The sequence below is a fragment of the Poeciliopsis prolifica genome, unplaced genomic scaffold (genome assembly GCF_027474105.1).
Source record: "Poeciliopsis prolifica strain line A6 unplaced genomic scaffold, Auburn_PproV2 SCAFFOLD002, whole genome shotgun sequence".
Lineage (NCBI taxonomy): Eukaryota > Metazoa > Chordata > Actinopteri > Cyprinodontiformes > Poeciliidae > Poeciliopsis > Poeciliopsis prolifica.
The window spans coordinates 5,123,383-5,141,616 of record NW_026562377.1 but is presented as its reverse complement, the minus strand read 5'-3'; the positions used below and the strand labels follow the sequence as shown (position 1 = coordinate 5,141,616).

At 37.0% G+C, this 18,234-nt stretch overlaps 1 protein-coding gene across 5 annotated transcripts in view; it reads left to right on the top strand.

Moving 5' to 3' along the window:
- Positions 1 to 18,234, top strand: part of pde4ba (phosphodiesterase 4B, cAMP-specific a) — a 137,852-nt gene that overhangs the window by 107,597 nt on the left and 12,021 nt on the right. For 4 of the 5 annotated variants that reach the window (XM_055046958.1, XM_055046959.1, XM_055046978.1 and 1 more), the window contains one exon: positions 9,755 to 9,867. In XM_055046958.1, coding sequence (XP_054902933.1) covers positions 9,755 to 9,867 — 113 coding nt within the window. Of the gene's footprint in view, positions 1 to 9,754; positions 9,868 to 16,187; positions 17,173 to 18,234 lie in introns of those variants that run through there. The other variant, XM_055046986.1, reaches the window with a different exon arrangement.

Below are 18,234 nucleotides of genomic sequence, written 5' to 3'. Positions count from 1 at the left end.
ATCTCATAGCCAAGGGAGATTCACAGATCAGCTGTGGCAAAGAATCCCTTCACCTATTTGTGCTTGGAGGCCCACAGGCCATAAGGACATATCTTCCTTATCAGAAGAAAATAATAAAAGTTTGACATTTGGCGACAAGAACCAGAATTGTTTTAAATTTTTCTTGAATTGATCGAGTTTCTTTAGTTTCATACAAACCCAATTCATTTTGTTACTAATTTTAATTTATGAACTAATAGGAAGGGATTTTTCAACAGATTCAACAGAACTGCATCATCAAAGTTACTAAAATGGAAAGGAACCAATAAAGTATCAGTACTTATTCTCCTTGAACCTGTTCAGATATTCTTGCAGCCACAAATAATAACTGGGATTTTTTTGATAGATGAACACATCTATCACAATGTTTATCTGCATGAGAGGGAAGGGAACAGACTAAAAATAAATTCCACATTTCTATTTAAAATTGTATTCTTTGTTAAACATTGATGTTTTCTTTTTTCCACTTCACAATTATTCACAAAACCATAAAAAACCAACAGAATCCAGTAAAGTTTGTGCTTTTGAAACAAGAAAATGTAAAGAAGCTCAAGGTTTGTGAATGCTTGGCATTTTATAGGCATTCTTAAAAAGTCAAGTTACACATAGAAGAACTAGTACTTGTAAGCATATTCCCTATAACTCAGAGTATTGTTGCATTAAGTTGTTAGTGGTGTGTTTTCAACTCACCACTTCACACTAAATGGGGCTCACTTCCTTCTTTTAGTAAGAGGGAAAATGTCTTCATAGAAAAAGGTTCAATTGTTTATAAAGTAAGCTTCCTCTTCCCGCTTTGTTGTCCTAACTATATGTATTCATGCAGTGCATGCTCTGAAGATTTTATTTATTAAAGCTGTTTTCATTTTACACAGATTTGCACTGTAGTTTTATGTATGGACTGGAAACATGTAAGCTTAAAATTGAAAGCTATGTCAGTCTCTGTTATGAAAGCTGAAGGCCGATAAAACCAACAATGTTTACTGGAGCTATTTAGTTCTGGTATGACTTATGTAGCTCCAATATACAAACATATTTACTCCATGGCGATTGACAAAAGTAAAAAAGCCCTACTGAATTACACTCCAGTTACTTTCCTAATTTGTTTTTGTGTCCAACTCCATGCCAGGTTTTGACTGCACCCCGCCACAGAAAGAGAGAGCAGGTTTAGAAAGCTGGAAGCCTGCACTCTGCAAGTATTTGAATTATGCCATTGACGTCAGCACGGTCATAAAGTAGACGGCTGCCCTTCCCCTGAAGTATTCCCCTGCCAGCAGGCCTGTTCAGCTCTGTGCAGATGGATTCAAACGCGGTCTACTTCACAGACAGGCCCTTTTTTTTTGGGTATTTGTGGAGCTTTCCCCACCTCTAATATATGGCCTGTCAAAAAAAACACTATGGCTCATAATAAATAGTCATTTACTTGAATGTTTTGAAAACATGTAATTTTTTTATCTCCATTTTGTCAAGAATTTTAATTAGGCAGAAATGAATACTCATCATTAGCCTTATTTAACAGTGCCGATAGCATACAATGACTCCGGCTGTTAGAAACATTAATCTGTTTTACTTTTAGTCCAATTTTAGCTTTCATTATATCTGAATCGTTTTGATCATGATTAGCTGAAAGTCTCTCATGTCTTAGCTATTATTGCTTCTCGATCCAAAGCTGTTTTCCTTTACCAACAAGTTCTCTATAACAGTTCAACATTTCTGATCCTGATCACTATACCAGTTGTTAGGCTGTTCTAATAGTGTCACTATGTGACATGAATGCAAAATGTTTTCTTTCCTGGTATGAAATGAAAGTACACTGGAATGAAATGGCAGAAAATTGAGTAATGAACTGCAAAAGGGCAACATTTAATAACGCACTCATGGTTATGATTCTGATGGGGCACAGAAGTCGTCTTACAATCTGAAAGTTGTGTTATTTATTCCAGCCTCCTCCAGGCAAGGAAGGCATTAAGTTACTTAGCGATTTGTGTATCTGTTTGAAGGTATGTACACAGTTTGACTGGTTCTAGTGTAAAGCCCTTTGAGTGGTCAGTATGACTGTAAAATGTACAAATTTTACCATTTACATCAGACCTCAGTTGCAGCTTTTTCTAGCAAAACAAGAAGTAAAACTGTTTTGGACACTAATACGCTTCACTGATGATCAGCTGAACTAGAGACAACAATTATTAGGGCAATGTGTGTTTATTACTATGAAATTTACCGTTGTAAAAGGAAATTTAAGAGAAAATTCAGAGCCTTTCAGTACATTCATTGCTTTGGCTCCAGCTAAGCTGGAGCAGGTAACACCAACAAAGCTTGCTCTGTTGGCTTGTTTGTGTATGTGTTTTGCCTGTTCAAGTGCTGCAAATTAAAGTCAAAAATCCGTAAAGCTGAGAGAAAGAAAATAATATGCAGGGGAATGAAGACAGTGGGGGGGAGGCAGCTCAAGGACAGTGTAACACTCACCAGGTCTACTGGGTAGTTGTTGATGGGTTGGAGAACCTCGCTGACGTCTGTGTTATCAGAGAGAAAGAGATGAAGACCCAAAACAGATTTTTTTTCTGTCTTTTACATCAGAACACGATGACCATCCAGATAGCTGCAAGAACTGCATGTAACACCCTGAGAATCTTGCCTTAAACCTCAGAGAACCTTCAGACTCTGTGCTGTCTGACTGTCTGAACAATATTCACTGATCACACTGTGTTCGTCACATTTACATCACAAATGTGTCTAATCTCTATCTGTGTTTGCTGATGTCGTGCACCTATCAAAGTCATTAAAACAATGAGACATTCTCATATTTCCTCACTGCGACAGGAAATATTTGATTAATCTAATGATTTTATAATGTTGGAAAGGAGAAGGCTGGAGCAGAGCATGAACTCTGGGTTGAACCCTTATTTTCCATACACAGTGACCCTGACACCCATCCAACAACATGTTTACACCTATTGTGTATTTTACATGTTAACACATTTCAACTCCAATTCTGGAGTTGAAAAAGTGGAGTTGAGTATATTAAGTTAACTCTTGTTTTGGAGTTAATACTCAAGTGTCAAGGGTTGTCAAGTGTCAATCAAAACACTTGACAACATCTATTATCTACTATCAGATACCATTCTCTTTAGATCCATTGTTGTCAATGTTTCTTTCATTTTGAAAGAATTGCTGTAAGTGAAAAAGCAGAAAGTTGTTTTTTTTTAGCTGTGTTCTCTGCTTTTTCTTAGATGTTTAGTTGTCAGCTTTATGTCAGTGTAAAAGTTAGAAGAGGAGGTGCAAGTAAGACTCAAAATCACATGTGAAACAGGATGACTGATCTTTTACCAAGTCAAACTTGAACCGAATGCTCCCCTTTTGCAGGCACGTCACACGGTCTTTGCTGCAAACAACTCTGAACATTTCCCGCCATGAGCGGATAGAAATACACTTCTTGTCAATTGAATTTAATTCAATCTCTGTTTTCTGTGCCCGATGTTTGCTGAGAATGAACAAATTAGAAGAATACTAGGAACTGAGGGATTTGTTGTTCCTGGCAGACATGAAAAAAAACTCACCCAGAGAAATTGGGAAAGAAAAAAAAAACAGCAGAATATATAGATTCAGTCTGGCTAAATCTGACAGTGTTTTTCTTTTCAACAAGACTGAGCTGTTGAGTTGGAATCATTGTTAAAGATAATAAGCTGGAAACTTTTAGACTAAGTCAAATATGGAAGCATGTTTTGTTTTGTTGTTTTTTTTTTTTAACAAAAAAACAGATTGTGTGTTCTTATTGCGTGTTTTGCTGTGCTGCTTCTGCAGGGTCACCACATTAAAGAGCCATCAGCATGTTGTAGCAGCACTACATCCCAGAACAATAAATTTAGTCATTGCAAGCTTTTATCAGAATCCCTTTTCTCCATTACAACAGCATGTGGAGTCATTATTTCCCTCCCTTCTGTTTTTCATTCACAACCACAAAACAACATACCCTTGATGCCATCTAATGACTCCAAGTCTTTGTAGATCAGATAAATGAATGTTAACAAAACGCAGACTCATGATGTCATTTTGTTTCTTCAGAACCAGCTTTGCTAAATATTCTGTCTAATTAAATATTTGACAGTCATGTCAGGGCCCATGAAGACCACAGGACGCATCACATCTGCCCACACTTTCCAAAATTCTCTCTGACAATTCTCTGAAATGTGTCACCTGCTCACAGGTGAAGTCACATTGTAAAGAACGACAGCCTTCTGCTTCACCTCACAGACTCTGGCCTTTGTTAGTAAGTGTTGTGCAACCGCATTGGCAGTGGGTACTGTTTCTTGTAACACCTTTTTCTGGCATCGCTGCCAGTTACCACAGGTCAAAAGTTACAATTTCTGTATAAGGGTGACACTGGTTCACCAGAAATGTCGTGTGTTACTAAAAAAAGAAAGGAAAAAAAAAGACTGACACAAGTATGTCCAGTAATTAAACTGAATATAGGAATACAGATCAAGAAGCTTCCCCCTGTTTATACCCTTTATAAATGTATCTGCTTGCATGTGTCTGAAGGCCTTCTCAGCTCATGATAATTTATCAAACCAAATTATAGATTTTGACTCCGGGTCCTCCATCATTACTGACTGTAACATCAAAAGCAGGATGTAATGGTAGGTGAAGAAGGCACTAAACAGCCTCTCCAGGGTAAGGTGACATGCATTTGTGTCATGTTTACAATCATGTGTGGGTCTGAAGTCTTCGCCTGGAATCATGTTTTGGATCTACATTCACATGTAGCAGTAATGATGTTTCCCTTAGCCAAAAATGATAAAAAAAATAAAATAAAATCTGTTTAGTTCAAGAGTAAGTGGGCAATAGACAGAGTCCATCACATCGCAACACAGTGGACAAACAATTGTGCACACATACTAACAAAGCTTAAAAGATTTTTCTGATTGTAGCGAACAATTTAGGAAAAAGGGTAAATCTAACTAATATTTCACTACCTTGAACATAAACTCTAGTTTAAAAGTAGGTACTCTTCAAAACTGGACTAAATTATCCTACAACCTTTATTTAATTTGTGAGGATTCAATATTACTGTTTTTTTCCCTCTCTGAACTACACTTGAACTTGTCCAACTCAGAAATTACAGCCTTTACTCTCCAAACCCAGGCTACAGCACTGCAGCTTGCACTAAAAGTTTTACAAATCACAAACTTGGTTTTAGTTTTAGTGTAGAATAATCTAGTTTGGGTTTAAGTCTTACTGTTTTCAAACTGGAGAAGATACTCAAGGTTGAATTGCTCTTTAGTCCTTCCTGAATCATAAGCTCGTACATACTCACACATGACAATTTAAAGAGAACACCAGTAGGGCACGTTATAAACACTCTCATAATCCATTTTATTATAGAATAGAATAGAATAGAATAGCATTTATTGTCATTGAACAGGATTCAACGAAATTTCTATTGCAACTCCCGTGCAAAAAGTCAAAATATACAATATTAAATAAACAAACACACAATAATAATAATATATACAACTTCATGTAAATTACCCCATACAGTGAAAGAAAAAGAAACAGAGGCTAAAAGTTTCACCAAAGTGGAACAAAGTTGAATTACAGATTGGAAAAGTGTCGCCAATTATCCAATCGGTCTCAATTTCTTCTACAACATTTAGGTGGTTGGATCAGAATTTGATATGAACATAATCTGTCAACCGCTGGTGATTTGCAATAGATTTGTTGAAAAGATAAAACCCACATTGAATGAGGTTAAATACTTTCAAATATCAAAGAGAGGGTTTGTATTGTACATTAAACACATCTAGAGGAATTGCAAATAACTTGAGACACAGCAGATGCAGTTCATTTACTATATTAAGAATTATGTTGGCACTCATTTCATTTAGGTGTTTTTAGTATTTCATTTTATTTTAACATAATCTTCCACTAACCTGAATGTAGGCTACTGAACAATTGTAAGTAAGATGAGCACAGAGGAGTTTTTGTGGGTATTTTGTGTAATTTTATCCAGTTAGTGAAACAAAGGGAAACTGAAACAGAGCGTGCTGATCTCATATTCCTTGTTATCCTCCCTCCATGTCTCTTCAGTTTATTAGCTCTGCCTCTCTCAGCTGGAAAGTACATGTCTGTGTGTGTGAACACAGTAATGAGACCTTTCAGCAGATGTATAAGTGCGTGTGCGTCGACTGTACGTGTGTTTGTGTGTGGGTTTCCTGTCTGCCCCAGTGGGACACTCACTGTAGGTCTGAGTGCTGATCAGAAAGGTCCTTGTGTCGGCTGGAGGCTGTGGAAATCCCCTCCGCTACTCGCATGCCTTTGTATGTGTTCATCACTTGGACATGATTTCATTCAATGCATCTGACTGCAAATAGTAAAAGAATAATTGTCTAAAATCCACCGGTTACAATGCGTTTTTAAAAACGTTGAGACACCTCAGACCTTCTTCTACATGCTTGTATGTTATTGAGTGTTTGTTTAAAACAACATTCTTAGAGTTTCTCCTCTTTGAGGATTAGAAACTGTTTGGAACAGTTTCAGTCAACAGGTCTTTTGGCTGCATGACGTCACATCTCAGTACACTTCAACTTCTCCAAGCTGATCGGACTGTAGGGCAGAAATTCAATGTCAGCCGCATTATTACATATTGGTTGTGTTTTCGTTAAGATAAGGGTCTGGTTATTCTACAAGGACTGTTTGCCATTTGTAATACTAACCGCTAACAAACGATGCCACTGACAGATAAATATTTGTGAGGTCTTGTTAAAGTTTAAAGCTGTGTAACAGCAACTGTTCTGACTTCCACACCTCTAGACATCACCTCTAGATATAAATAAATTATTGCTGACAATGGAAAGGCTTCTTAAGATGTCTTTATAATTATATCAAATACATGACTAAATAATCCAACACATTGGAGTAAAATCAGAGCTTTTTCTCAAATGTTAGGTTTTGCACATCTGATATGTATTCTTTAATAATCATGTCGAAAGAATTACATCTTGTAATATTGTGCATTTTCACATTTTGGGTATTTTAAAATTGAAAAGAGTTGGCAAGCTAAATTCTGCCTCATAAATGAGTTATGTTGTAATTTTAGTTGGATATTATTATGGGTGCCTCTTCTTGCAATCTGAATATTTTCTGTATTTGTAGATTACAACTATTCAGATTAAAATGACTAACTTTCTGCCTATTTTGAGATTTTCACAAAATGTTATGTGCATCTCTGTTTTTTGTTCTCATAGCTTTAACTAGTGACAAAACACTAAGTTTGTTAACCGGCTAGCCACTTTCAAAACTTCTTAAACTGATAGAGTTAAATAAGAAAAGCAAAAAAGGCAGTCTTGCCTTTTATAAATCAAAAGATCCCATAATCTTTAAAAAATAAACCACCTCAAAGACATTGGAAAGCAAAATCTCAAATAGGTGTAAACCATTTGAACATCGGGCGCTGGTGGTGTGAAAGTAAACACATGCACAAACTGCCTCTCCTTTTCTCAATCCCCTGATCAGAACGAGAGAGGCCAGCTGGCAGAGTGCCAGGTGTTTCTCGTGTTTGGGAGAGCAAACAGGCTCGCGTCTTTGATGGCAGAGAGATCAGAGCAGGGGACAGATTCTACGCGGCTGCGCTAAGGTCGCCGCAGTTCAACCCGACTGCCATGTTGTGCTCTGCAGCTAGGAGACCCAGAGTGTAAACAGTGCTGGGGCGTCAGATGCAAGTGTGTGTGTGTTCCTTGAACCCAGCCAGCAGACTCTCTTTGCTTTCCAACAGATCCTCTCCAGATTTGATTTATAGCTGTGTAGTTATAAGAGAAAGGACTGAAATAATAAAATATTAATTTCTATTGCATGCATTCTTTTATTTTTTTTTTTCATTTCTATGTCTACTTTTGTAGTTCTTCAGCTTGTTATACCAGAAGTTTATAAAACTCTCTTTAACATGTTGGCTTGGAATATAAAAACATTGTTGCAATCTAACGGAATGAGCAGGGACTGGTTGTAAAGTTATGGTGTCAAAACGGCTAACATTTTTTATCACAAGGCTCCTGCAGTTCAAATTCTTTTGCTAAATCCCAAAACGTCCAAGAATTTTCACTGGCTGTAAGGGGCATAGAGTAACTTTTTGCTCCCCAACTTGTTGCTGCAAACTTGTCAGCTAACTGAAAGAGTCAGAAAAGAATATTGTGTACAACAAAGACAAATCCTAAAAACACAATCAGTACATGATAAAAATTACAACTTAACTTCCAAAAGTTGTTGTTTTAAGAGCAGTAAAAAGTACTATTTTGTCTAAACTAAAACTAATTAAACAATATGAATGTTTTTCTTTAAAATATTTGTGTTAAACTATAATATTGTGATACATCTTTATCAAGGTTATGTCACCAAAATCTCACATATATGCCCATGCAAATATGACACCTAAAGAAAGTGAATTTCAATTTAACAATGACTGACAACTATTTAATTCGCTCTGTGGCATTGATAATCAAAAAATTATTCTTTGGAATAAAAAATTCCAAAGAATGTGAACATTTCAGGTCTCTTCAAAGTGTTTCAACCAAAAATGTTTCAATTAAATGTGGTTGACATGAAGCTAGAAAGTGAAAAGTTTCCTGCTGCATTTAATTTCTGCAGATTTAATCAAGATTTGTGTCTTGTCTATGGTTCAACCTTTCAGTGATGTTTGCACGCTTCCAAACAACTTTGCTTTCATATTTTCTCAGCAACATTTTCTGTCGGGTGGATCCCTGCAGAAAGTGCAAAAAATGTTGGTCTGGGGCTGTTTTGGTTTTTCAGGAACTCTGCAACTTGCTTTCAGTGACACAGAAAGTTTTAGAGTAGAATATCCTCCTAGCAGTCTATAACCCTAAGCTTGATCAAACCTATGTTGTAGGATAAAGAGCCAAAGGACATGAGCAAGAGAATGGCTCAAAAACAGAGGAGCAAGGGTATACCTTTAAAAAGACTGTTTGTTCTGAGTGTCTTCAATGTGGTTGTATTAAAACAATTCTGCAAAAATCACTGGTTCAAAGTTCTTCCACAGGGATGAAAATGGCAGTTGTTGCAAATATATGATGGTACTTGTTGCCGTTAAAACTCAAAAAATAGGTTAGAGGCCCTTTTATTAATTTGAGAATAACTTTTATATTACCTTGTATCTTTACCAGATTTCAGAATGTGTTCAAAACATTGACAATTGAAAAAAACAAATCTGTTTTGGAGTGATAATTTTTAGAGCTCTATAGTCAGAAGAAAAATAATAAATTAATGAAAAAATACTTGCAAAAGAAGTGCTACTGGATGTGTTGCCTTCCTGTGAGTTGAGGTAGAGTGTGTGGCAATGGAAAAAGGTGGGGAGTATCTGGTTTCCTGAAGCTGTGTGTCTGGTGGTGGGGGGTGACATTATGCAAATCGGCTGAGGATCTCAGATTTGGAAAAGGAGGGGGTTGAATGTGTGACACGCAAACGCACGAGGCAGACAGAGCGAGGTCGGGGTTGCAGCTTTCCTCCGCTCTATCGACAGCTGCGAGTTCCAGCAGCTCGCCACGGCTGCACCTCCTCATGATGAAGGAGCGCTGCACCCGGGTGCCACAGCTAAAGTTTCACCCTCTTCCACAGCAGCCGCAGCAGAGCCGTGCAGTGGGTGGGCAACACTCGGGCTCCATGTACGGCGTCTGTTCTGACAGTGTGTCTCTGTGTACCGGGTGTCTGACAGATGAGGCGTACCAGAAGCTGGCCATGGAGACAATGGAGGAGTTGGACTGGTGTCTTGACCAGCTGGAGACCATCCAGACGTACCGGTCTGTCAGCGATATGGCCTCCAATAAGGTAGGGGAGACCACATTTCTCATTTTTTCTTTGTGAAAAATTTTCTGAAGAGTGCAAAACAGAAGAATTTATCAGATTTAAACAAAATAAAAGACTTGTTGCTCCAAACCTGTAAGGAATGGTTAACTTTTACACTGCTTAGAGCAAAGAGTATAAGCAATTCAATCCAAAGTTTTAATGCATCTCCTAAGCAAGGTCAGAAGTTGTCTCCCAGGTCTAAACTTGTCCAGCATGCTGAAAAGGAGAGCATTTGCTGCACAGGGGGCGCTGCAGTGTTTACTGACTGACTTATAAAGCTGCCTGCATACATACGTTTCTTATCAACTAATTATTTCCTAAATCAACACAAAACTTGATACATTTTTTTCATTTCTACAAAGTTACACAACAATTGTTATTACCTCGGCTTGCTGTGGCTCTTGGCCCATGTTTCCTGTAAAACTTGTTTTCACTCTCCGCTGGTTCCTCTACATCATTGATTCAGTGTGATGTGCACTGAGGTTCAGTTCCGGTTATTTTTATATAAGTAACCTCATAACCTTTATACTCAGATTTGTAATGGTATTTGATATTGATATTTTAAAGTCAGTAAATTAAGTTCATTTATTTACTAAAAATCAAATAATATTGTAGAAAGCACCTTGCTGCATTTATTTAGCAATATAAAAAAACCTGTTGTAGTGCTCTCAGCTATGATGGCTGAAGAAAAAACACTTTTAGAAACAAAGTTATGCTAGCAGAAAAAAAAACATGTAAGAGGAAGCCACTTGTCTCACTATGGATCTGAACCAGACTTGTCAAAAAAGTGAAAAAAAAAAAAAATTAAACATTTTCAAGATAATAGCCCCAAAACAATGTGCAAATTACACATTTAGAGTACTTCTACTTTTGGTTATATTCCAATAACAAGTAGCTTGTCATATCTGTGCATCTTTGTCAATTCACACTTATGAGATAATTTTTCAGTGCCGCTCTAGCTGTGTTGGCTGTTGCGTCATAGATAGTGGATGGGAAGTACTCGCAATTTCTTCATCTTCCTTTCGAAAATAAGGAAGTTATAAGAGAATGTTTAAATATTTATGAAGCAAAATTTATCTCTGTGTGAACCAATTTACTGTAAAGGGGGAAAAACTGCATTAGAACCAATGCAAAAATGTACAAACTTAATGAACAATATTCAGATTTCTTCTCATCATGATTTCTTCCAATCAAATTCTGCAGCAGCTTAAACTGGCAATGTTCCAAGCAAAAGGTTTTAGAAATATTTTATTCTAAGATCATTAGATGATTAGATGATATGTCTAATCATCACTTATATTCATCTGTGTGGCTGTGTTTTAGATTTATATTAATGATCTAATGAAGCTGGGATTTTCCTAACAACCTAAGATCCAGGAATACTACAGTAACAGTTTCTATTCAAAAAATAAACAAACAAAAGAAAAAGTCCACACTCTTTGGGGAGTCTAGTCAAAATTACTGCAATATGCATGCTAAAGCAGCAGGTGATGATAACCTCTTCCCCCACTTCACTTCCTCATCTGGTGAAAGCAGTCAGAGGACACGCTGATAATCCAATGACAAAATGTTATGCACATCTAATTAAAGTTGAAAGATATATTTTCATGGTATCTTTGCAAGGTGCCATGCAAAGTTCTAGATTTTCTTAGTCTAGAACGAACAAAGTTCTAGACAAACCTTTTAAATAAAAATGTGCAGTTTATATGTGACTTGGTGTTTCTTCTCAGTCAATCACTTTTTCATCTTCCATTTTAAGTTTACTGTAAATAGACAAAGTGAGGCAGATGTAAAATACCCATTAAAAATGTGCAGCTGCTGCTGCTGATGTTTTCTAGCACATTAAACTTGAGTTGGTTTGCTCAGAGTGATGGCGTCGTTGAATATAAACGTCCTATTTTGTTATTTCAGTTTTTTTAACCACGGACTTAGTTTCAATGTGGACAGGGGGTGAAAATGCTGAACAAATTCTACTTTCAATTGATCAGTGTTAGAGTTCACTGTGCCTATGTGAAAGAGAGACTGTATTGGCTGGTGTACCTGGTGTATGTGTCACCTGTTATGCACTGTGTATAAACACCTGTCTGAATGAGCGAGAAATCTGAGCATTACATCTAAAACACTAATCAATACATTTAATGAAATTCAAAGCAAAACAGCACAGTATATGATGAACTAGTCCAATCTTTCTTCAGAAACAAACAATAAAGCTAAAGAGCTTTTTGGTGAACAGCTGTCAGAGGTCTATAGCTTTCTATGTTGCTGTGAGAGAGGAAACTAGTAGTAGTGTATTATTTTTACTGCACTTTAAAGATGCTGAGTTTTTAAATTGTCTGAATCAGTGGCTTTTCATTTTGACGTTTCTAAAATGATTTGGATCAGAATTGTAGAGGGAAACAATGCTGACTGGGATATTGCTAGTTTACTCTTTGTGCTATTAATGTTTAGTTTCTGAGGCTGTTTACAGACTGGTTATACAAGTTTGTTTTTATTTTGTTGGTGGACATATTAATGTTTTTATGGCCTTCTGCGGTGCAGTGTGCCACTGGGGAATCTCTATAAAAACAAACAGAAACACTTCGGTGGGAATTTTCCGATTCTTAGGAAGTTTTTTTTTCTGATTTTAAAAAAGCAAGACATATAATCCATTTTTGTTTTTCTTAGCTATTTATCAATCTCATGAACAGGTCAACAAAATCTAATCACAGCCTACTATAAAGGTTGTTTTGTAGACCTGTTAATTTGTTGTCTTGCTTGGCTAAAGTCAAAGAACAGACATCTGAGAGTTAAGGTGAAAACAAAATGTAAAAACAATTTGTCTCGTAAGCAGAGAGGAAAAGCTTGTTATTTCTCATAAAACTGGACAACAGGATGTGAGAGATCCCCCAGTGGGCCAAACACAATAAACTCAGGAGGAAGAGAGCGAACATTTGTGTGTGTCAAAGAGTATGAGTGTGTGAGGGATCCTTGCAGACCGCTGGGCAGAATGACTCTCTCTTCCTGTCTCCATCCGGATCTCCTGCGCTCTTTTCAGATGACAATAGAAGTCCCATCTTACTCTTTTGGCTAGTTATTGGTAGTGGTTGTTTATCCTATTGCTTTCATCATCAGAACTGAATATCAGCTGGACTGTTCACTCAATAAATAAGTGATTAAATCTCTAAAAAAAACACATTTTCGGATAACAGCACATCAGAACTGAATAATACCGGTATATTCCAAAGGATATTGCCCCTGTTGTTTGCCATGATTTAGTCCCATCTGACATAATAGAGAAATGATAGTGCCTTGGCCAGTTTTAGCTTGTTGGAATTGATTCAGGAGCTCAAAAATTTCCAAAGTCTTGAAATAATTGAGAAATATGTGGGATCTTTAAAAATCTTCTCCCTAAGAAAACAAATTAGATGCTTTGTATTGCCAACATAATCCTAAGTCAACATAATTAAGTGAGCTAAAAGAAGTTTAGTAGAGCAGCCTGTTATATTTCAATTATTTTTAAGAACACTTCCATTATACTTTATATTCTTTTTGTTTCCTTTTGCTTTAGTTAGATTTTCCCCTCAAGAGATTTAAGCAAGTTTGAATAAAAAGAAAGCACAAAGCAGTTTTTGACTAGTTGCCAAACACAACAATAGACACACAATACAAAAGTAGAGATAGCAAAAGTATTTCACCAAACATGTAAAAAAAAATTTGTGCAGTTTATCCAGTAAGGAGACGAAAATCTGGAGAAACTTCAGGAATAATGAGCTAATAACTGTTTGTAGGCACAGTGGAAAACAACTGCTTGTGTAAAAATATATTTATATGTTTATTAAAAACATAAAAGTGTTGCCACCTTTAGGCTGACATTGTAATTTCTGCTCCAATTCTAACCAACATTAACTTGTGCCAAAAACACGCCAGCATGTTTCTATGAAATGAAGGGCTGAATGAGAAAGTAGGGTAAAATACAGCTGCAGTTGTACATCTGGGATGGAGCAAAAACTGAGGTAGACTGAAGGACAGAGCCGTATTGATCCAATATGAATATCAAACATCACCAGAGCATCTGTAGTGACAGGACAGGAAGCAAAACGCATCGTAAAAAAGGAAGTTTCCTCTTTATATGGCTTCCTGCTTGGATACCTGTGTTAGCCAAAGTATGAGCTCTGTTATGCCCTTATTCTTCAGGGTTGGTCCGTCCTTTATATCTGAGGTTTTTTTGGATAATCCTAGAACAAACTTTGCTGCATAGATTAACTTTACAGTGAAAGGGTTAATTCAACAAAATATCTCGGTGGCCAGCAATAATACTTATTTAACTAGATAAATAACTTCTTTTTCAAGAGGGACGTTGCAAGGTAGCAGCAATCCAAGCGACCACTGATCAGTTCAGCATATTCTATGAAGGAAAAGTTGTTATATCTGAATCTAACAATAGTTTTCGACAGTCATTGCATCTCATCTAAATATGGGGCCATCAAAAAGATATCATCCACATATGCAAGTGCTCACTGGTTTTAATGACCTCAGAGGGACCTTTATGTTTGAAAAGTGTGTTTTGAAATCACTCTCCCACATTAAAAAACAATGCTCAGTTGAGTTGTGATTTATTCATGCGTCGTACTTTAATGTTTATGGGTCTTCTGGCTCTTGAAATGATTATTAGTCATTTCTGGTCCATAGTGAAACATATCAGGTGTCACAATGTTCTCATTGTGCGTTGTGACCTTTTTTCATCTCTGTGACTTTGGTGCGGGAGTCTACATGTTCTCACATGTAACCAAAAGAAGCTTTTCAGAAAGCATGTTTTCACCAAATGCAAATAAACTTTATGTCTACGTGTGCTGAGCGTCTGCACCAACTGCAGCTTAATCTCCCAGATCTGCTATCTCTGTGTCAGTCCTGTTTTTACAATAAACATGGCCTCAAGAGTTTTACACAACTCTTGATCCCCCCCTCTGATGTGGGTTGCCACATTCAACCTGTTTTTTTTTTGTTAACAAGAATGGGCTAATCAGCAAATGTGACCCTTGTGCATCCATTGTACTGCACATGGAAAAACTGTAATTGAAGCTCCATCAGCATATGAAATACAAGTCAGGAGGGGGAAGTGAAATGTTAGAGGTTACGGCTGCAGCTCCAAGGTGAGACACAGGGGCTGCTCCTGCCGTGGAGGGCTTTCAGTACGTGACTGTCCTCTTTGTTCTGCATCACTGGCATAGATGAGACGAGGTCTGTTTGTGTGCTGGGATGTTTGCGTTTGTCAAGGCCGCAAACCCCTCTCTGTCATGCAAAGAGGGTGAGAGTAGAGCTTAAGAAAACCGTTTCAAAGGTAGTTTTGTAAAGAAAAAAAACTTTGAAATACATATTCACACTTTCAGCTTTTCAGATTGATTTATATAAATGGTCATCTGATGCATGCAACTAAGATTTATTTTCAGCTGATTAACTCATTTTTTAGTGTATGAGTAACTAAGTAGTCATAAGCTTAACTTCCTTATTTCTTAACACAAAGTGACATCATTGCATATGTTGTCCAGCTACTTCACCTCAAAAACAGACATTACTGTAATAAAACTCAGTCACTTGGTGTTCTTATACATAAACTGTCAAATTTGTGACGATTATTTTCAGTACTTTGACTTTTCCCATAATTGCTTTGACATACAGTTCAACCAATCTGAATTGATGTTTTAGGTCATATTTGAGTTTTAATCTCTTTTTTTGAAAAATAGCTACCACAACTAGAAATTAGTGTGTTCCTTTTTATTATAATGCAGAAGTCGTTGCCTGAACTTCAACATAATTGTCTTGGTTGAGCATGTAACCAGAGGAGATAGGCATATAAAATTAACCATGTATGTGGTGGAAAGGGTCAGAACTTTTACTTACTTAAAACACTTGGAAGAGTTTTAAGGAAAAACTTTGTCTGGATTTTTTATTTTAAATTTAGATTTGTCTGCACATTTTGTGTGTGTGGACAGTTAGTTCCTTAATTTATTTCCATTATGTTTGCATCACTCCAATAAAGGCAAAAGAGGTAAATAAAAAAAGAAGGAAGCAGTCATGCTTAATGGTATGGCCACTTTTTTGGGTACACCAAAAAAAGCACCTCTTGACCTGCTTAATGCCTCTTTGTGTTCAGATATGGGGAAAACTATTCTAACCTACCATTATTCACTACGTAACAGATGTGTTGGAGTTCGGATTGTTGCTGATCGTTATGACTGAAGTTGACCCATTTTTTATACTCTTTAGAACGATAATGCACTGTCATGAATCTCAAGTTATCGCAAACGTTTTGTTTTTTATTCGTTTAACATGACGATGAGTTTCTTCTATTCAGTGTCTTCCACAGGCAACAGATCTCAGTTCAGTTGAGCATTTTTGGGATGTGGTGAAAAAAGAGATTTGAAACAGCAGCTGTTAAATCTGCAGCCACAGAGGAATCCTTTTCAAAACAAACCAAGAACCCTGGTGAGGGTTTCTAGCACATCAAGTTCGTCATGAAGAATCGGGCAGTTCTGAAAAGAAAAAGGATCCAACCTCTGCATCACTAGATCTTTCTAACAAAGTGGCTTGCAAGTGTATTTACTCACAGCTGAAACACTGAAAGTGTAGTAATACTCTTCAAATCAGATTTATGTTTGGCTCAGCAGAAGGGTTTTACGCTGTCTTGCAGATATTTAGTGGTGTTGAATGCATCACGTAGCGGAGCGTAGTCAACAGTGAAGCTGCTGGTATCAGCCTGCTTTGCTAAGATGTTGGTCTGTTTACATCAAGTTCAATTTCCACGAAGAAAAAAAAAAAAAAAAAAAAAACATGTGCTTCGCTTCATCCTATTCTAGGAAATTCAGGCCTTCTGTTGATCAGATTGATCAGAGTGATATTGACAGCATAAACATCAGAACTGTGACCGCCAGCTGCTGGGGAACGAGCAGGCTGAGAAGGAACAAAGAGACCGGAGGCGGGCCTTGCCCCATAAGGGGGAGTGTGTGTGAGGCTGAGCTCTCTCTGCCACACACACTCCCAAACACATTCAGTCATTGCTCCACATGCATGGGGTGTGAGGTAAAGCCAAGTCAGACTTCACAGCCCAAAGTGAGTCACCAGAGTTGTGGCGTTTCCCAGAGTCAAAGAGCCGGGGCTCAGTCGTTTTACTCATACTGTAGTCAGAGCGAGACAGACTCATTAACGGACGGACGCCCTGCTCAGGTCTGCACTCCGCGCTCAGCAATAATGGGTGCCTGCTGCTTTGACAGAAAAGACAAGAAGTTAGGGAAGCTAAGTTTTTGGAAAAAGGTGAGTTTACTTAAATTTTATGCTGTTCAAGGTTCTTTGAGGACTTTGAGTCCAGAACTGCTTCAAAAGGTTTTTTTATTTCATTTTTTTTGTTAAACATTTGTTATTACTACCAGTCCTTTTCTGTTTAAAGTGGTTTTCATGGAAGAACTTTAAATGTTTTTTTTACAGCAGTGGAAGATGACTGTTGAAGTTTGATGACATTTTTGTTTTCAACCTTGTGCAATTACAACCTACAATTTTATTAATCAAATTTTAAAAATATTTTTTTAGATAAAAGATGCGTTTGTACCTCTGTTCAGCATTCAAGAATATCGATTTATCCTTGAAGTGTTGGTGAAAATATTCTGAATGGACAGAAATTTTTCCTGTCACGCTTTTTGTTTATGGGAATAACTTAGTATTTACTGGGAAGGAATTGAAAGAAACCAAAGTTGAGGTTGCTTTTTAAACTAGACTTTGTCTTTTTTGTTGTTTCACAAATGATCTGTAAAGTGGCAATACTGAAATAAATTGAGCAGTTTGATGAATAACACAGCACATGGAGTAAAAGACAGACTGTGAGCGTGTTTCTGTTGTTTGGCGTGGTTTTGTGTTGTCAGAAGGGTTCAAGTTAATAAGGAAAATACTTAATAAGACTAATTATATTTAACTCAAGCAGATTAAAAAGGGCATATCCAAACATTTTAACGAACCTAACAGAGAGTGTTTGTGTGTTGGCAAAAAACTCATTTAGGGGTCATATTGGGTTAGAAGGAAGAATCACTGTGGATAATTTTGCACTGTGTTCAATACTTTGTTCCTTAAAAATAAATTAATTGGAGAAATATCTTGAGTTTTGCGTTTAATATGTGAAATATTGCAGGTTGAGTGAAATTTTGGACCCAGCCTGAAAGCTGTTTTCAGCAACTTGTGAAAACGTGTCCAATTTTGTAACTTTTTTTTTTATGCTTTGTACTGCACAATCTGGGGTAGAATATGTATGAAGACACTCTGAGTCTTTAAGTCTGTATAGCATGGCTTTGTGAGTCAGAGGAAGTGAGAGGTAGTATTTCTTCTACA